This window comes from Centropristis striata, chromosome 18 (assembly GCF_030273125.1).
Source record: "Centropristis striata isolate RG_2023a ecotype Rhode Island chromosome 18, C.striata_1.0, whole genome shotgun sequence".
Lineage (NCBI taxonomy): Eukaryota > Metazoa > Chordata > Actinopteri > Perciformes > Serranidae > Centropristis > Centropristis striata.
The window spans coordinates 18,668,933-18,690,277 of NC_081534.1; the positions used below are offsets into that span (position 1 = coordinate 18,668,933).

General features: G+C 39.6%; 1 protein-coding gene across 8 annotated transcripts; it reads left to right on the top strand.

Moving 5' to 3' along the window:
- The first annotated feature begins 611 nt into the window (after positions 1-611).
- mideasa (mitotic deacetylase associated SANT domain protein a) lies at positions 612-21,066 on the top strand. 8 transcript variants are annotated; one of them, XM_059356614.1, is made up of 13 exons: positions 612-997; positions 1,442-3,157; positions 6,688-6,906; positions 11,753-12,092; positions 12,182-12,248; positions 12,345-12,487; positions 13,340-13,446; positions 14,742-14,817; positions 14,995-15,083; positions 17,111-17,254; positions 18,640-18,756; positions 18,873-19,030; positions 20,090-21,066. In XM_059356614.1, exons 2-13 carry the CDS (start codon positions 1,676-1,678, stop codon positions 20,364-20,366), a joined length of 3,219 nt encoding a protein of 1,072 aa, XP_059212597.1. In that variant the 5' UTR covers positions 612-997; positions 1,442-1,675; the 3' UTR covers positions 20,367-21,066. The 8 variants fall into 8 exon arrangements, with proteins under 8 accessions (XP_059212597.1, XP_059212598.1, XP_059212603.1 ...); XM_059356615.1 differs by having other exon boundaries at positions 13,343-13,446; XM_059356620.1 differs by having other exon boundaries at positions 12,345-12,472.
- The last annotated feature ends 279 nt before the right edge of the window (positions 21,067-21,345 follow it).

The following is a 21,345-nucleotide window of genomic DNA, read 5'->3' on the forward strand; positions in this document are numbered from 1 at the left end:
TTTGACATTTAAATCTAATTATCTAAATAGCCTCTAGAGGTTTCGTCTAAACTATCAAGTCAAAATAAAATGTTTTCATCATAGATAATGCTCAGCACACTGCAGGGAAATTCTTTCCATGCCAGCTCCAGAAACATTTGTCAAAAAAAGAAAATAGTAAAATAAAAATAGTATATATAATATGAATAAAAATATTAAAATAAAGTAAAATATTTTACAAGAAACAATAAAAAAAATGGAACAGTAGTCAGTAGTAAAATAATACATATTAGACAAACGGCTTTTTGGAATTTTACTCATTATTTTGAAACCCTGGCTGCAGCCCTGTTTAACCCACAACAAACTGTTTCCATGTGTTATTTGAGCTGAGACTCCGCTCTCCGGGCAGCCACAGACAACAAAACAAACGTACACGGATACAGCGGAGGGAGTGGCCAGACAATCGGATTGGATAACAGGATGTGAGTTGAGCTGTTTTGGGGTGAGGCGGTGCGTTCAGGGGCGCACAACTTTCTGCATGTTTGCGCAGTTGCGCAGCTCCTCATACATCCTGGATAAAGCCATAACACGACGTTTAAACACAGAGGAGACGCGTCAGCAGCGTGTTGAAATCAGCGGAAATACCAGCGCAGGCCGCTGCACGGCACAGTTTCCACACACTCGCCGTCTCATGTGTGGTTTACTCGTTGATGCGGGGAGAAAGTTGTGGACATTTTTTTCCCCTGAAGTGCACGGGTTTTACGGATACAGTGTGCAACATTGTAACTACAGCGTTAATGAGCCCGTCCAGCCGGTCCGGACTTTGGATTATGTGTCGGTGCGGTTGTAAACTCGCCTGTTCGCCATATTGTGCGCTGTGAAACTCGAGGGAAAGTATTCAGAGTTATGACATTTGCTGCGCACAATCCCTTCATGGAGCTGCATGCAGTCGACTTTGATCGAAACCAAAGTGACTCCATGGAGCTGGCCATGGAGAGCTCCGTGCACCATTGATAAGGTATAAACTGTGTTTAACTCATGCTCACTAATCTGCCGTGTTGCCTAACAGCACTCAGCTCTTCTGACGCTTCCTTAATGCTGATTTTTTAACATAACATCAGTGGCTATCGCTCGGGTGATTGCACGAGCCCCTTCGTTTCCTGTATTTCTTGTTATGCCAAATGGCAGCTACACAGTCAGCGCCTCCTTGTCGCTGTTGTCCGCCGCTTTGAAACTTCTTCTGATTATAATGTCCTGTCTGCACGCACCTGGACGTAAATATAGAAATATGGGTTTTGCTCCAGACATACTTTCTGACTCATTAACACTTTATTGAATGGACTGTGTGCTCGTGTAGGCCTCAATTTCCTCTTTGCTGCATACGGGTGACACACCACTGAAAACTTTGTGTTCATGTCCCCAGAGAAAAAGAAAGTGTCTAACCCTTCCTTTCTCTCACAAGGTCCGGCACCATAAAGAGGATGAGAAGAAAGGACAGCAAACCTCAGATTTGATTCTGGAAGGAGGGTTTGCATGCTCCCCACCCTGCACTTTTCCTTTGGGATTTATATTTCCTCCCAAATACCTCTGTATACACAATTACACAAAGAATTCCTCAGCACACTACAGAGGCACTTAACATTTTGCACGCTCAGAGATCAAGATTGAGAGTCCAACATTACCGTACAATATTACTATGAGTCTTCCTCCTCAAGTTAATACTGACAAGAGCGGCAAGCACCGGGCTGCGGCCATGAAAGAGCCTGTGCTGCACTCAGGGGAGGTTTATTATGGAATGGGACCTCCGGCTTTAGAGTCAAGCCACAGCGACTCTGCTAGCAGCTCTGCTGTTTACAACCCGGAGAAAGGGCCCCAAAGTCTGCCGCACTATCAACAGGCTGCTCCAGTAAAGTGGATGCACCAGGACGCCACGCAGGCCCCCGGCTGGTCTCAGGAAGCCCCTGTACCGGCCTGGGGGCAGAACTTTGGCCCCTATATGAGCGGAGTGAACGCCCGGGGTCAGATGGCATTCCACAAAGGAGTCCATGAGGGTGTAGCTCTGCCAATGGGGGGAGAAAACCCGCTGCCGGGACCTGCTGAGGTTTACAGAGACGCCACCCAGGCGCAAGCTCAGGGGAGGGGGCTCGAGTGGGGGCAGCACGCCGCGGCTGCAGTGCACCAGGCTCAGCTGCAGGCTTATCAACACGCCCACAAAGGCGTGGACCTCCAGGGTCAGCCGCCCCACGTGCCCTCGCACACTTTGCAGGGGCCCATGCTGCAGCCATTCCAGACAACATTTAGACCCAGCAAGCAACAGTTTTCATCAGGCTATTACTCTGTGTTTCCAGGCAACAAGGGAATACCGAGCCTGGCGTACAGCGAGCAGCCGAAAACTCAACAACAGCTACTACACCAGATGCAGCAGCAGCAACAGCAGCAGCAGCAAATGCACCACCATCACCAGCAGCAGCAACAGCAACAGTTGCAGCAGCAGCAGCAGCATCACATTCAGCTGCAGCAACAGCAACATTTGCAGCAGCAGCAACAGCAGCAACAAATCCAACAGCATCAAATGCAACAGCAACAACTGCAGCAAATGCAACAACAGTATCACCAGCAGCAGATTCAGGAGCGACGGCAACAAATTCAACAAATGCAGCAGCAGCAGCAGCAAGCGCAGCAACAAAACGTGCCACAGCAAGAAACAACACCACCACAGGTGCAACCAAAACAGCAACAAAACCAAAACTTTGTGACGTTTCAGCCTCCTAAACCTGCTCCACCTGACACTGCACCTAAAAAGGAGGGTGTCCTGCAGCAGGAACCAGAGGCACAACCCCCTGACACATCACCTGGAGCTGATCCAAGCGCCGAAAAGGTCGCCACAAATCCTGCAGAGCCTTCAGACGCCGCGCCGGCTGCCCCTCGGCGTTCACGTCGCCTCTCTAGAGACGGACAGTCCCCACTGGGTCCCCCTTCCACAAACATCTGGGCTCAACCATCCAAAGAGCCTCCGTCATCCCAGAACGGAGTCGCAGCCACTCAGGCTGCGAAAGGAGCGGAGGCTGCCACGGGCGGGGTCATCCGGAGGAGAAGGAGGGCGTCTAAGGAGATCAACTTGGAGACTCTGGCCCAGAAGGCGTCAGAAATGGAGTTCCTGCCGGCTAAAATGGTCAAGGTTAAAAAAAATACTCATTACTCTGCAGCTGCAGTTTATTATTTATTTATGGCTATAATACAGCAAAAAAAGCCTTATTAGAAAACACTTCCCCTTACAAGTTTGGGGCTGTCAGGATTTCATTCATTATTTTACGTCAATCAAATTAAGTTTTAATTTCAGTTATAGAATCAAAAGTGGGACCAACAAATTTGCAAATTTGACCATTCAGCCTTAGTGGAGCATATTCCAGAAAAAATATTGCAGTTAAATTGCACTTCATAGCACGAAAGCTACTTTTTAAAGATAAAACCAATGATATTTTGATCTTTATGAATCAATACTTTATAGTCTAACAATCGAATTGCCTTCATAAAATTCGATAAAATCGTGACCTTAAAATCGAAAAAATCGAATTGAATTGGAGAATTAAGATACCCCAAGTATCTGTTTACAACCTTTTACCCAACTAATGCAGTATAATAGAGGCCTGTTCCATAAAACAAGTTTTTCAGTTGATTCGGTTCCACAAACATATTCAACTAGTTTCCCAGCTGCAGTTGTGATAGTAGCTGAACTTAAACTGTGATTAAGTTGCTTTATGAATCCGAATCAACTGAAAAAGAGTCAGACTTGACAAGACTGAGACAAGCCTGGCTTATTAGATACACTGGCTTAATGGAACAGGCCCCTGGTTCGCTACTTGTCCAGACTTGCACAAGTGTAAGACGTCAGTGGCGGAAATGGTATAATATAGCAAAATTGCATGTGTTAGGGAAGTTATGAGCAAATGACAGTTGAACTAAACTGCATGAGTTTGTAAACAGATGTTTTGATATAATTCGCTGTTTAACGCTGCACCGATTTACTTCAATTAAGCAAGAATTTTCTCCATTCACCGTGAACGAGACAAGTTTTCAAGGTAACACAGGGTGATAATTTGATATGCAAATGGTTATTTTAAGGGTGAAGTACTTGCTTTAGGTTCAGTTTAGTTGAGGCAGAAAGGGACGGGCAACTAATCTGTGCACATAAGAGCAAATTTTCTCATCTGGCAAAGTTGGCGAGCAGCTGCACAAAGAGGAAGAACCCTGTTTCTATGCAGAACTTCCCTATGGTTTACAAAATCCTTTCTTAGGTCAGTGCACTTGATTCCCACAGCTGCAGAGCCTGAGCTACAGCAGGCAGTTGAACAAGTGTGTGCAGTCACACCATACAGGACCTTGTCATGCACCGGCGCAACCTGAAAAACAGCTATTATTGAAGATTCCTCCCGTTGGATTTGAAAGCTTGATCTCATTTTTGCACTGCAAGAAAGCTGATAAACTAAATGCTGTTATTCAGGATTTATGATGTTTACATGCTAAGCGGCACACCCAGTGGAACCGGCTTCTTTATTTTCTCTTAAGCAGCTTTGTAAACCGATACTAGGCGCAAGAACTAGTTGAACTGAGTTTTTGTCAATTTTTCCTCACTGCAGGGATGTTTTGTGCTCTCCCCTCGGGGGTTATCAGGTCTGTGGAAGGTTTTTTGTGCAGAGTGTGCATGATGTATGAACAGTTGGTGCAGCTGCATGTCTGCACACCTCCACATTCCTCAGGCTCCTTCCCAGTCATTCAGCAGAGCCAGGGAGGGGCAGAGCTGTCAACCTGCACAGCTACACTCCTATACTCCCCAACACACACACACCAAACAGGTTTAATATCACTGTTCACAACCGGGAGTTGGTGTGTTGTGGTTAACACGCTGCACGTCTGTGGGTTAGGAGAGAAGATTAAAATGTCTTGTCTTCCGCTCTTGAATTAGAAATCATTAAACTGATTTATGGACTTTACTGCCCCCCAGCTGAATTCAGGATTGCAGAAAGTTTTATCAGCTTGACGAGACATACCAGGGATTTATGTGCACGGTAGGGCTGGGCGATATGGACCAAAAGTCATATCCTGATATATTTAGGCTGAATATCGATATACGATATATATCCTGATATTTTATCACATAGTGAGAGCAAATGTTCAATCAGTCAAATGTGACACGACAGTAGTTTTATTTAAACCGTTTATTGAAGTGAACATAAATACTGTATAACAGGAGTTCCTTTTTTTAAAATCAAACCTCCATAAAGTGCACATTTAAATAAAAAAATGTCTTAAATAAAAATAGCCTATGAAATAAAATAGGCCAATCTTTTCCTGAAATACATATATTTATATGATAAAAGAATAACAAACATTACAAAATAACTAAATATGACAAACCTTAGTAAGGGCGGCATTTATATGTAAAAGAAAATAATTGAACTATATCGATATATGTTTTATATCAATATATCACCCAGCCCTACTCTGAATGTTATGGAACAAAGTGATAAAACTGCTATATATTTTAAGAATATATAAAACTGTAATCCTTCTGTTCCATTTGACATTTAAGCTGAACATGCAATTGGAATTTAATCAAAATTGTTATATGGACTCGTGCAATATCCATTTTGCAGGAGGTGCAGTAGTTGTTCAAAATTAAGTGGTGCACAGTCGCAGCCTGCAAATCATATCCTACAGACTTTAAAATAAATAGTCTTACTTGTTACGTGTTAATAATATTGCAATTTCACAATCAATCAAAATGTTGCAATTCGTATTTTTTTTTTCAAATTTTTCCCCCTTGTAGTAGATAAAATAATTTTACTTTTTGCTCAGTAAATGCAACTTTTAGAGTAAAGTGGCTTCAACAGTTGGTCAATCTTGACCAAAGAGCAACAATTTTGATAATATATTTATACTTATTTCTTTTTGTTTCAGAAAAATGCAAAATTTTCACTGGTTGTTACGATTTGCTGCTTTTTTTTTTGTTTAATTTCATTCAACCCCAAATCCCCAAAAAGTTAGGATGCTGTATAAAATGTAAATAAGAACAAATTGCATGAAATTCAGAACAAAACTTTTCCATATTGAGCACTAGATATCTTTTCCTTGTGCTGTATTCAATTGAATGTAGGTCGCAGACAATTTGCAAATAATTTAATTCTGCTTTTATTACTTTTTTCAGTGTCCCAACTTTTTTGGAATCAGGGTTGTATTGAGTTAGATTTATTTGGGTAGTAAGTCTTTATTATTATTTGTCTGATTGCCATCCAGAGGAAGAAGAAGATTACTTTATTAATCCCACAATGGGGAAATTCAACCTCTGCATTTAACCCATCCTTTTTTACACACAAGTGAACACACCATGCAAGGAGCAGTGGGCAGCACATTACTGCACCCCGCTTTCTTTAAAGCTTTTAAAAAACAAACAAAAAAAAACCTTAATTGACTAAAAGCAAAAAAAAAGAAAAAGATCTTAAATTGCAGCCCTAATGTAATGTATTATCAAAAAAAATGGAGTTCAGGAAGAATATTAGTCTAATTAATGTAGTTGGTTGGAAAATGAATCTGATTCTCACACAGTCTCTCTTCTTTCTATATCTCAATCCTTTTTCTGCTTTTCTTCCTGTCTTTTTCTCTCTCTTCATCTTCATCTTCATCTCTCACCTCGTTGCTTTGCTGCCTCAGCAGGAGGATGGTTCTTCAGGCCGACAGCCCACCATGGTGCCTCTGGTTATCCCCGTATCGGTGCCGGTTCACAGGAGTCAAACTGACCCTCAGGGCTGCTGGCCTCCGGGTCGACTCGGCCCGGGCGAGCGACCCGCAGGACAGTCCGACCGCAAACCTTCTGTCATCGTGGCTCGACGGAGATCACTCAGAAACTCCATGACAGAGAGTTTTGGCCAGGTGAGTACTGTAGGGAGAGGACATCAGACATGCTTTAATGACATAACATCGGTTTAATTGTTAGTTTATAATTGACGTCCTTTCAGTCAGTGGTAAACCAAGTGCTGAAACAGTAGATTTACAGTCACCTGTAATCACATTATCAGCCTCTTAACCCTTCTGTTATGTTCGTTTCTCAGGAACAGCAATAATGTTCATGGGTCAGTTTGACCAGGAACATGTGTAATTATGTTTGTATTTCATTAATAACTCCATTACTAACCATTTTGATCAATATTTAGTGCAATGGTGTTCTTTACCTCTCACAGATCATGGTTCAATGAGGATAATTCACTTGTTTTTCATTAAAAAATTGCATGTAAAAACTTTTTTTTAATGTACATTGGAAAGACCTACATATAAAATACACTGGTTTTTACATGACATTGATTTTTTTTTTTTATTATTTATATTTTTCTTTTTTATGAAAAAATATTTTTTACTATTTTTTAGATTTTTAAACTTTAAGTTGTAAGGGTTAGGTCACTTAAATTTAGAAATAAAAAAAAATATTAAAGTGGAGGCTAAAAGTCCTGCATTAAAACTTAATATAAAACGTATAACGTTGTTGATAAACGTATAAAAGTCTTTTCTGCAAAAGTATCAAATGCAAAAATACTTATTATGCAGGAGAATGCCACGATGAGTGACAGTATTGGATTATTGTTAATGATTCAGCAGAATTTTACAGCTGTGTTTGTGCAAAAAGGAGCTAATTTTATGTACTTTTTCATTTTAAAAAAATTACTTAAAGGGAAATTTCTGTATTTTTAAAGCTGGACACTATTTTCCCATGTTTTTGTGTCCAAGTGACTAATGGGAATAACATTTTTTTTTTAATTCATGCACTGTTGAGCAAGAGCCCAAAGTCTCATTCTAAAATCTTGTGTGTCCTCTTCCACATTGTCGGAACCAGCTAAATATTCAGCCCTGACATTGAAAATCTAAACCCTAAGTTACACTTTCTGTACTCCTTGAGCGAGAGTTGAAAATCCTTCCCATAATGCTGTCAGACACTTATAATAACAACTTCTGAGCCTGTCAGCAACAAAAACAAACACTGTTAGTCAATGTCAATTGACAGAGTGCTGGCTGTTGCTGCCGGCTGCAGCTTTCTCACTCAATACTAGATAAATTTCAAAAACTGCTGTCCCCGTTATTCACTTAAAACACGAAAACATTGAAAAACGAACCAGGTTAAGAGTTAAAAGTTTCCCTATAAGTACACTTCTTGAGTAATTGTTCTTGTACCCTGTGATTTTCAAATTGTACATTCCACAATGGAGCGTATACAAAAGTCCTGCTTGTACAGTAGATGTTTATTCAGACTGAGACCACACCGTGTAACTACCTCGAGACCGCCTTGAGATGAAGGTCTGTTGTGAATCGACCGGCCACAAAGTTCAAACTCTGCTGAGTGCAAGAATCCTCTCAGAAGCCTCCGAGATGTTAGTCTGGAAAACATCCGCTGGAACAGATCAGCCATGTTTGCAATGTGATTTTAAATGATAATATGACTCATTAACTCTCCAAAACAGCTGTTTTAAACTGGGTGTGTGCAGCCAGTACACAGTGTGCTGCTTGTCACTGTCATTGAGAAGGTTGTTGAGAAGGAAATGTGGGAGGAATGTGACAACGTTTTTCTAAGGAACCCCCATGTGTCTATTTCTGAAAATCAGAAGATAAGACCAAAGAGCTGTGCTTTCGTCCAATCAGATGTGAGAATGCTCTATGTGGAAAGAAAAGTGCACGTTAATCCTCTGCCTAGTCTACTTCTGCAAAAACTTGAGTTATGCATAAGCTAGCTAAGCAGCCAGGGCCAGGTGGCAGTCATCAATCGGAGCAGAGCAACTGAAATCAACTGCTCCTGTGAAGCCACTGACAGAGATCGAAAAACAGCAAAACATTCTCCTCAAACAGAAAACATTTTTGTCCAAACCGTCGCTCCTAAGATTGATCCGACTTCACTTTGAGCATCCTGAGTTCTTCCTGAACGGCTACATATGTGTTTTATGAAGAAAAATTATGAAACAATGATTTTGCTGAAACCCTTAGAAAAGTCCGAGCACACTTATCATAGCTGAGCTGGTCGTATGTGCGACCAAAACTCTGGGAGGAGTAGTCGACCGAAAAAAACATGGAAGAAACGTAAGAATAAAATCTAGGAATAAGCCAGGTGAATAGTATATAGCTTTTTCAAGCACACTCAATTATCCCTCTAGAATCACTGTCCACCACGGCATGATAAATTCACATGTCTCCTTTATTACGTAAAAACAAAGCAACACTGAGCCCTACTGCCAACTTCCCTCTCAAGTTCTGGCTTGAAACTCCATGAAGCCAGTTTTTTTTTGATGATAGTTCACGACACGAAAATGGTCGATATATATATATATATATATATATATATATATATATATATATATATATATCTCGACCATTTTCGTGTCGTGAACTATCAACACATGGCTCATTAGAATATGCAGATGAGCCATGTGTTGATTCGCCACAACGCGCTCACGCAAAGTTGCTACCAAAGCAGCAAATATATGACCCTACCGCCCGGACATGTTGATTGGATTTAGTTCAGCGCGCGCACACACGCAGACGGTGAGACACGGAGCGAGGCCGTGGCCCTACTACTCGCTATATAGACCGTGAACAAGCTTGAACGCTCCCTTTTACGTTGATGACTCAAAACAAGTCGAAAATAACTTTGTGTGTTGTTGTGCTCACACAGTGCGAGTATCATTAGTGGTGCATTGATATTAATGATCATGTGGAATTTCACAGCGGCGCACGTAATTCATTCATTCAGCAGCGGCACACGGGTTTTTTTTTTAAACAGAAGGTGAAATGTCCGTACTATTTTTTCTCTTAGGCGGGAGGCAAAAATGCTTGGGCGCTGCGCCTAAGCCGTATAATGGCAGGGAAAACCCTGTATGTGTATATATATATATATATATATATATATATATATATATACACACACACATACACATAACAAGACATTATCCTTATTTTACCTCTTATGTTTTATTTGGGACCTTTCTTTCACATTCGCAACATTTAAAATTCTTTACTGAGCATGACTGTGTTTTAAAAGTAAAAAGGACATAGTTTTCAAAATTTGATTATTTGGATTTTTTTGTGGTTAAAATGTTGACCCAGTTAGTCAAAGTGGAAAAAATAATCAAGTCATATATGTGATGTTGTGCTGAAAAAACTTATACCAACATGGCATGGTAAACCTTTTTTAGGTGGTATGTACAGGGAGAGTAAAAAGTAAAGAAACGGCCAAAATAGCCCAAGACTTCAAATTGTTTAAGTAATACTAAGCACATAAATCATCGGGTGTTTTTTTTTTTTTCAAGCTTTGGAAACAAAATTCTCCAACTCCTATAGGCATTAAAAGTAAATAACCATTCCATTCTGTCATCATCAGTATAGATTAGGGATTGGAATAATTAATCGATGATTGATTAATGGTCGTTAACATTTTTTTTCGATCAAATTAAATTTTTAATCGATCTGTTTATTTTTTAATTTTATCTCTGAACTGAAACACAGCAGATTGTTCAGTTCTCTGGCCGTACGTCAATAAGACAATGAGCTGAGAATTAAGTTGGATAAAGCTACAGTTTGCAAACTGAAAGTTGCAATAACAATTTTAAAACACAGAGAAATACAAGAGTATTAATTTGAGCAAAACTATCTTACTGTATCAAACCTTGCTAGCATGAATTACTAGGTTTAATTTTATCCAAAAGTTATTTAAACACAAAAGACATTTAAATATGAAGATTACTGTGAAAACTAAACTCATGCGTCTTTGGGGTTAACACATAAAACATTGAACTCCTTGAAGTTATCTTTACAGTTTAATCTCACTGAGTTAGTTTAACAATGCACAGGAAGTCTCTTTTCGTCCTTTCAAAATAAAGGCGTTCGTTATCAAAACAGGCTTTTGCACAATACTGTATATGTATCTTTTATTTTGCCCATGTATTCATTAGGGGTGTGCCATATCGTATCGTTCACAATTATAGTAAAAAAAAAGCATAGCATGATATTGGCAACATTCCTACTTCTTGATGTAGTGGCGTAAGGGTTTCCATTAATTACCTGGACGTTGGCGACCCACTATAATCTCATGTGCTGCCCTAACATCACATTTCAAGCTACTGAAAGTATATCTATACTATTCATAATATAAAGTCAACTATTTTTCAACACTGTCTGGCTGCTCCACGTCCTAGTGGAAAGCCCTGTTGACTGTGAAAAATGTCATGTGAGGTGTTTGTTCACATTTAGCTCCCAAAGCTCCCCATTGATGCATTTTACTTAAAAATGTACAAAATGTTTTCCTGGTGGGGCCCTCGGATCCCCAAGATGGTTATTTTTTATTATTTACTAATACTCAAGAGTCGAGTAATTTCTTTGCATTTGGCAAATGTTGAGATTTGCACTTTACACTTCATTTTAGATTTATGATAGATTTATATTTTGTTGAACATTTTTTATTTATGTATACAGACTAAAAAAAAATCATATTTTCTATATATTTTTCAGTATTTTGTAATATCGTCAAGAATATCGCTATCGCAAAAATACCCTGAAATATCGTATTAATCCTTTAGGGCCATATCGCCCACCCCTAGTATGCATGCAGCGATTAATCAATTAGTTGATCGTTAACGTTATAGATGCTTGAGCTGGCAGGTTTGCTCCCTAGTAAAGATGTATAGATATTCTTAACTTAATCAAAGAAGTAAAGATCTAATCAAACCCTCATTCTTCCGTCCAGGATGGGGAAAGCGACCCCGGGATGGACGAGGATGGAAAATCCAAATTGAAGCGTCGGCCTCGCCCCGAGCCTCTCATCATCCCGCCGCACAAACCCTCCACCTTCATCCCTCCGCCCCTCTACTCCAGCATCACCTCCTACCAGAGCAACCTGCGCTCCCCGGTGCGTCTACCGGACAACCCGCTCACCCTGCCCCCCTACACGCCTCCACCCATCCTGTCTCCTGTGCGCGAGGGCTCGGGCCTCTACTTCTCCACCTTCCTGACTAACATCGCCGTGAGCAACCAAATCCTCCCACCGCCGCCGACGCCCAAATCGGCGCGCAGTCTGTTACGATCCTGTAAGTCTTAATCGGTGTGATCTGAGACAGATTCTACTAATGAGGCGTTCCCAGATGTCTAACAGGGAGATTTCTTTTTGTGTTTGCAGCAAGTTCAGATATCACACCTCCCGTTCTGCCCCTGATCACCGACGCCACGCCAGTTTGCCTCGAACCGTAAGTACAGTCACCGAAACAGACCTGAGGTTTTCAATACCTGTCCCCCAAGAATAAGAACAATTCAGCACTTCTGTCCTGTTTATGCTCGTTCAGACGTATCAACATCGGGTTGCAGTACCAGGCGGAAATTCCTGACTTCCAGGATCAAACTTCCTCCCAGTTGGACCAGCACAAGGCCGACTTGGTCTGGGTCCCTCTGGACGACTCCCAGCTCAAACACGGTGACAAAGACACCAGTTAGTATCTCACATTACCTGTTATCCACCATTATTATACCATTATTATACCTTCTTTGGGTGAGCTTTTCTCTGACACCCAGTCTATAATGCTTTATAAGCACGTAGAATGTTATAATCTGCTGATAGTGCAGAATTTTACATTAAAAACTTTTTTTTTTCCAGCTTTGTTGTACCCAAATCTCTGTCACGAGACAAAATAAGTAATTTTTAAGCCGTGTTTTAATAAATATTTAAGCAAAATTGTCCCTAACCTAAAGCAAAATAATTCAGGTTTATGTTTTTTTTTTTCAGTTTTGGTTATTAATAAATAAATTTAATCCCAAGTGGCATTAAAAAAGTCTTAAATCTAATTTGCATTAAGCTGCAAGAACCTTCATACGTTATTCAGAAATTAATTTATTTTCAATGCAACTTTGTATTTGTTACTGTCAGAATTGCATCATAATGTTACTTTATAACAATATCATAACACAATAAAAAAAACATTTTCTAATGACTTACAAGGTCATAATTCTTAATTCTAAATAATTAATATAATTCTTCATTATTTCACTCAAAACACCCAAGTTAAGTAACTAACAATCACATTATAATGAATCAGTCAAAATGACTATGAGAGTTATAATACACTATGATCCTTACAAAAAAATTGACACTTGACCATAGAATTCCTTATAAAATTGCCTAAAAATGTGTTATGATTACCGAGATAAAGCATTATAGATATTAATGAGTGCTTATAAGTATGTTTATAATGCATTTTAGACACAGGTGTCATGGAAAGTGTTTGTCACAGTCTCATCCACGCTAATTCTTTCAAACTGTCATAATTTTCTTTTTTTGTTTCAGCAGTGGAGGATTTGATGAACATGGCTTGTTGCAGTGTGCTCAAAGGTGGAGGAACCAATCAGGAACTGGTTTTACACTGTTTACATGAATGTGGAGGTGATTTCCTTGTGAGTATAGAAACTTTTAATCATTCACTCAACTTACTGCAGTTCAGTTTGCAGGACAACTTTTAATTAAATCCCTGAAATATAAAAGCAGTATGATTTAAAAAATGTCTTTATGATCATACAGAGTTCCCACAGAACCTTAAAAACTCTTGAAAGGCAATGAATGAATTAATATAAAGGCCTTATTATTAGTTTATTAAAAGTAATAAAAATAGTAAGACTTGAGAAGTGGGATTCTCTGAATGTTTTTTTATGACGTTGTGCTGTGAAATCTCAGAATAATTGGTAACAAAAGTGTACCAGATGCCTCTCGCATTAACGCCACACAGATGATTAAAATTAAACACTGATATGTTGTTTTCACTGTCACTGGACCCTGGACGACACGGGGAAGTTCACATTCAACCAAATGACCGAAACCAGTTTCAGGTCATGCATAGAAGTCTCTGTGTATTTTATGCAAAACCCTTGTTTGTTTTTTTAAAGCCGAGCATGATGGGAATTAGAGCATGCACGAGAAACACACACTCGTCAAGAAAAGGGTTCGCATAAAGTTTTAAAATGCTTAATTTTATCTTTATCGTTATGTTTATAAGGTGAGGAATTGAATATTCTGGTGTTTTATCTGCACAATTACTCATGTACACCAAAAATTAAACAAAAGGGGGCATTTTTCCATTCTTCGGTGCCATGAAAGCGTCCATCTGCAATTCTGTTTATAGTAACAATTTAGGTGTGGTGATTAAGACTTTGATATTTTGGGCATTTTTCGTTAAGGTACATTAAATATGGTTTAAGCGTTTGAATTTTACACTTAAAAGGCAGAAATTCAAAATATTTCCCAGTTCTGTTCTACTCTTTTCTCTGCCACAGGACAAAAAAATTGAGTAATTTATTATGTTACAATAAACATTTAAGCAAAATTGTCCCTTACCCCTCAGTTATTACTGTCGCTTAGGGATTTTTTTCTTCTTCAAATTTGGTTAATTTCATTCAAAGTGGCGTTGTCTAAATAGTTTAGCAAAGGTCTTTAATGTAAATTCAGATTCATCATAAGTTTATTATTTATAGGTTAGGTTTATTTTTATTTTTATATTTAGTGTATGTTCAATGTATGTTTGAATGCTGCTACTGGAAGCTTGAATTTCTCTCAGATAAATAATGTCTGAAATTTTTTTTGTGCTTGTTACACTTAGAACTGATTCATAATGTGGTAAGTTTAAGCACTCGAATGAGGAAGAGTGAGCTTGTCAAAGAATGTTCCTCTCACTGTGTTAAATCATGTTGGTTTTAAGGAAACGCTGGGACGTTTGATGCTTCAGGACCCAGTTTTCCCCAAAGGTCATCTCCTGGCAGGTTATCACTACTCAGGTGAGCTTTGAAGTCACAGAAAATTCAAGATATTTAATGTAAGTCAATCATCTCAGAGATTTCCTTAGTGCCTCTGTCTCTCCGTCTTCCTCCTTCTCTGTGATTTCCTAACCCCTCTGTCAGTGTTTCCTCATTCTCTCCTCACACTAAATCTCTCTGCGTCTGATTCACTCGCAGGCTCCGACTGCTGGACTGCAGACGAGAAGCGCTACTTCAATAAGGGGATCTCTGCCTACAGGAAGGACTTCTTTATGGTGCAGAAACTGGTACGCTCGTTAATTTTACCCTGCAGCATGAACTATTGGGAATCAATGTAAGCAAATGCATTGAAATTTGATTAAAAGTGCTCTGTGTAGCGTTTCAATACCAATACAGCATTAGCACATTAATTATGAGGCATTACTATAATTGCTTTAAACAAACAGAACCATAAAAGTACAGATTTTTAAGCCATTAGTCTCCCGTGTCGGTATTTTACAATATGAGGCCAGATTCTGATGTAATGGAAAAATCTCCTTTTCTCTAATCACAAGCAGAGTGAAAACTTAATGAGTTCCAAACGTGCAAAAAAAAAGACAAAATTAGAGAAGAAGCCATGTCCTCTGTGTGACAGGATATGAAACTGGATATGGTCTTCATTTCATAGTAACATTAACAGCAATCATACCACGGATTATTATTATTTAGACAACAAAAAAATGTCTTGTGCAATATAACACTAATAATGACATAAATCATAGAAAATAAAAACGGCAAAAAAATGGGAAAAATAGAATCTATATAAACAACATTTATCCAATTGCCTACAAGTGTTAAAACTATTTGGAAAAAATGGGAATTTCCCATGCTCTACATATTGATAATAAGCATTTACATTCTTACCACTACTACTTACAACTAGGGATGGGTACCGTTCACATTTGAACCGATACGGTACCGATACCCGGTACCTGTGAATCGGTATCGGTACTCAACGGTACCAATTTTCGGTACTTTTGCGTTTGAAAATATAAACTTTAAAAAATATATCAAAACAATGTAAAATCCAGGATGAGCAGTGCTTTATTGTTGAGTGAACGTGCATTTTGTAACATGAAGGTTGCAGTGTTATCAAAGAATGCAGAGGAGCTCTCAGGTGGCAAGTGCACAGAGAAAAAAAAAAAAAAAAAGGTTGCAAGTGCACGTGTGATTTGTTGTGATGACGTCGTAGCTGTGCGGCGCAGCACCGGTCAGACATTATTGTGGGCATAGCATGGTTGGAAAAAACAAAGTTGAGTCGGACTGCTCTGTGAACATATCGAGGATGACGCAGGAGTCTGAGGGATTTAATTTCAGCGAGGCAGTTTGGAGTAAAGTGGCAGGAAATATTCCTGAGTTGAAGATCGAAGTTTTAGCGGAGGACCAGAGATGCAGCAGCTAGCTGCTAGCTGTTAATGACTGATCTACAGAAGAATGGAGAAAGCAAACGGAGTAAGGAAGGTCCAATCTGGAGGCAGACTAAGGCCAAGCCCGGGTAGAGATATTGGAGAGATAGCAGCTGGCGGCGAGCAGGTCTAGAGCCGGCTGTTCGTCTCTGCGCCGGGGTGGAAGAGGGCAGCAGCTAGTGGCTAGTGGCCGCGGTGAGCAGACAGGACCAGACGAGGAGGTAAATAAAAAAATAGTGCGATCGTCAGCACGCTTGTTAATCAAGACGTCAAATGAAAACAGGTTGAAATCAATGATCAGTTTAAAGGTAACGCCGTTTAGGTACCGAAACATGGTACCGTTTGATTTTACTTGAATCGGTACTCGGTAGTACCGACGGAATTCGGTCGGTACCTATAAAAGTACCGAATTTGGTACCCATCCCTACTTACAACCTCCCTTGTCCTCTCCTTTCTGGTCTGTGTAAAAAAAAAAAAAACAGCAGTTCAGTCAAAATTTACTGAAATCAGCTGAGTCAGTAATGGCTTCCTGTGCACAATTGAACATTTTCTACAGGTTCTGGTTAGTACAAACTTTTTAAATGTCACTATTTTAGGCTGAGGTTTAGTTATTTTTCCTGACAGAAATGTTGGTCATGATTAGTTCAAAGACTGTCACAACTACTAAAAATCTCAAAATATTTTGTTTTTACAGTTTCTGGCCGTGATAAATGTTTTCATTTTGGAGATTGAATTTTTTTTGGCCCTTTAAACTCAGCAGCAGGTTCAGAACTGTAAGGTGCATCCCACACAGCAGCATCAAGGTGGAAAAGCTTAATTATTGATGTTAAATTCTGGATCTGTATGTTTGTTTTGGATTCATTTTAAAGGTGCAGACTAAGACTGTGGCTCAGTGTGTGGAGTTTTACTACACATTCAAGAAGCAAGTCAAGATCGGCCGCAATGGGATTTTAACCTTCGGCCCTCCAGATTCACCCGGGGAGAAGCACACAGAGGCTGTGGTGGACATCAAGGTAGAGTTAAAAGTGGCCTTTATTTATCAGATGAGCGTACGGTAGAAAGTGAGCGTACGGTCATTTCTACAAGGCTCGACATTTATCAGTCTGGACGTGAGCAGAGGGTACGATCAGATCTCACGTCTGCTCTCAGCTCGTGTACGCAAATTTGAGTCAGCGTGAAGTCGACATGTCTGAGTCAGAGAATTGTTCTTATATTATTGTATCGATGCCTGGAGCTGATAAAACTCTGCCGTGTTTTGTTTTTTAATGGTGGCAAACCAAAGCATGTTTAGGCTAAATTATTTATCATTAAAACATAATTTAAAATAAATACACCCTGTGACTGTGAAATTCTTTAACCATAATACCAGCTGAGGCTATTAAATGTTGTTGTCTTCTGCCGTTTACCGTTATCCTGCTGGACATCGGAGCGTCAGCGTCTCCTTCACCACCAGTGGTGCCCCAATAGAAAACATTTCCAATCAGCGCTGCCACACGCTCCTCTGACTGGGACATCATTATTAGTAAATGTAAAGAAGTTAAAAATATCTCTCCATCATAATAATAACAATATTTGGATATTATATAGATTATTAGGCTTTATATATCACGATGTATGAATTAATTACTCAAATCTCACCGGGAGTTGAATGGTCCACTGCTACTCTGCTGACAGCACCACTGATTTCCTTCCTTTTCACTTTTTATGCTGCCAAACAAAAGCAGTTTGTTCTGTTGCAGCTGTTGGACGTCAGTGTTTCACTTTCTGCCTCTGAGAAATTACTCTTCTTTTTGTGTTAAAACTTACTTTAAAACATTGTTTACCTCCTTCAACCAAAAGTCTGCGCTCCAAATGTAAAATCTTCAGTGAACATGTTTGACTTTTAAGTTCTTTTATATCATAAACCTCCGTCGATGCGTATTTCTGTAAAATGTCTTTTTCACTCCTGTTGTTATTTGTAACGGTGCACTTTGCTAATAAAGGTGACTTTAGAAATAGAAAAGGAAAAAATAAATCCTCCATTTGCCCGTATTGCATCCTTCGGTGTTGTAAACTCTTGAGGCGTGATATATAAGGGCGTGAAATTTAAATGATTATTTAAATTTGAATGATCATTTCAGCCGCCACATTTATCGGATCATTTTTACGATGTACTTGGCAAGATCTGAACGTTTGATAAATGACACGTGAACCCTGTCGTAAAACGAAATATACGCTCAGATCTGCGCTGGTTTCTGCGCTCGTTTGATAAATGAGGGCCATTATGTGTCTGAAAGCATTAAAATGACTCATTTGAGTGTGGTTATGATAAAGATGGGAGCATTTAAAAGTGTTTTTAAAAGTTTGTTCTAATATTTTGTGCATGCATGTCGTATTTCTCTGGTGTGATTGGTTACAGAGTTCACAGCAGCCAAAACCGACTCAAGGAGAAACGGATGCAGGTGATAAGAAAGACGTTTGTTATGAGAGCAGCCACCAGGCGAGGGTTGCTCAGTCACTACAGGCTCATGACTATGTGAGTGTTTCACTACATATTGTCCTGTCTGCAGGACAGTTCACCCACATTTGTGAAGAATGGCGGCTGGTTGAGCCTCAAGTAAAGAATAACCTGACTTATCTTTGCTGCTGCAGGCAGGAACAGTGCTGGTGATCAAAGAGCCGGACGCTGTGAATAAGGTTCAACACCCGCCAGCACCTCACAGGCCTCGGGCCGAGCCCAAGAAGCCCAGAGCGCCACCCAAGGCCCCGCCGGATCCTGACGCAATATTTCCCTGCAAGAAATGTGGCAGGTAAGTCACAGTCATCACAGAGATTTACTTCCTCTTTGATAACCTGGCAGAGTTTTTTTCAGTAGAGACAAACATATTGTCTATTTAGCTACATATGATCAATTATTCCATATTGTCTTATTTCATCCATTATCCCCCTCAGACCTGCAGATATTAGTTTTGATGAGAATCAATTGGTATGTCATGATATCTTGTCAAGAGGGGGGGTTTAATAAGGCTTTAAAAGTTAAGCTGACTTTCAGACCTTTGACCTTTGACCTCAAGTTATCTTAATAAAAATGGGTTCTGAGGGCATTGAGAGTCTCTCCTTAACAGACATATCCACTCTATGCTAATCCCATGCTGTTTTGGTGTAAAAAAAATATCTAGTTTTTCACATTTTGCAGGACATTTTTGCCCATTGTTTTTGAATATTTCTTCATACTTGGGTAAACAGTCTTGGAATTGCATGAACTGGATATCACTGAACATGTGAGAATCTTATGTCCCCATATTATACATCACACAGCTAGTAGCTACTGCTACTGTGACCTGCTCTCTCCCCCTAAAAAAAAAACCCACTATCCCACAAAAAGTTAGGCTGACTTTAAGACGAGGAAAAAACTGATATGATAACTTCCAAAGGGATCCCTTGACTTCTGACCTCAAGACACCTGAATAAAAATTGATTATTTGAGCCTCCATGAAAAAATGATTAGACCACCCTCGTTTTCTTCAATATCTTCAATATCAAACAAATGTACCTTTAGTTGTACCAGGCATTAAAATGAACAAGAAATTGAAGGAAACAAGGGTGGTCTAATATATTTTTTTTCCATGACTGTATGAAGAAATACGGACAAAATATATTACTTGGCCTCGAAATTGTAAAATAAGTCTGCTCTGTTTATTTTGATTGACGGATAAAGACTGTGAAGAAGAATTGCATTATGAAATAAAAAGGGGAAACGCGTTGTGAAACTAAAACTTCTTCAAAAGACATTTTGAAATAAGCAAATTGTAACAAATTGTGGCTTACTGTGTGTAATGTCGCATTTTTTCTCTTCGTGTACCTTTTAGGGTGTTTTACAAAGTGAAGAGTCGGAGCGCTCACATGAAGAGCCACGCCGAGCAGGAGAAGAAGGCTGCAGCGCTGCGTCAGAAGGAGGAGGAGGAGCAGGCTGCAGCCGAGGCACGCGCCAGGAGGGTGGCGGCGGTGGCGGTGGCAGCGGCGGCAGCAGCAGCGGTGGCGGGCGATCAGGGAGGAAACGGGAACGGAGTGACGGAGCAGGCAGAGGGCAGCAGCCAGGAAGACTCAACCGAGGGAGAGGATGACGACGATGAAGACTGGCACTGAAAGGAGAGACGACAAGATGGATTAAGAGGGGAAAAAAGAGCAGAGATGGAATCAAAGAGAGAGAAAGAAACTTCCTGCCCCACAGAGAGCCGGATAAAGACTCAAAGCGCTTTTCAAGTCTTCCTGTTAATCTTCACACTCCTCTAGCGGCTGCTGGCTCCGTGGGGCCATCACCACTCCACATCCTCACACATTTTGTATCTTTTAAATATTCAGAGGAACTTTATTTTTTGTAAATGCACTTATTCCGTATGCTTCTGCTTTTGCCAATGTTGCCTTTTTATATCCTTTATTTAATTGAATATATGTCAAAAAAAAATACACATTTTCATTGCGTGGACTTAATGGTTCTATTTGATAATCAGATAATCAGGATGCCTGTTTGGTTATAAAACATCGAGATCAAAGCAATCTTTCAGCCCTTTTAAATAAAGAGAGTAAGAGCTTGTATTTATCTGTTTCTTAGGAAAATACTGTGCTGAGTTTTTCCAGATTTCCATCAGATTTTTTTAGGTTGGTTGCACACTTATTTTTACAACTAAGGGACCTTTGAAATGAAAATGTACAAAAAAGTATATATGAGATGGCCATATATTTATGATGCTGCATTTTTGCAATGATTTTGGTAATATAAAAACTAATCAGCTGCAATAAGACTTGTGAATTGAAAAGTTTATTAAAATCTCTACTGTTCTGAGAAGTTTGTCTTTACTTTTTTCAGTCTCAAAATGGTCAATTTATGTTTGCAAGACGTTGTGGATCCAGCAGGTGGAGGCAGAGCTTCATTATGTTGCAGGATATTTCTTTCACATACACGTGGTTGTGTTTCGATGAATAGACATTTAGTTGTCTGTTCAGATGAGATTATCTTTATATCCACTTTTTAGATCATTTCAGCTCTTTACATTAAGCTTGAAATACTGTCTTTACACCAATATCTATATTTTCTGAGCAGCAAAGATTTACCTTGGAAGAATAT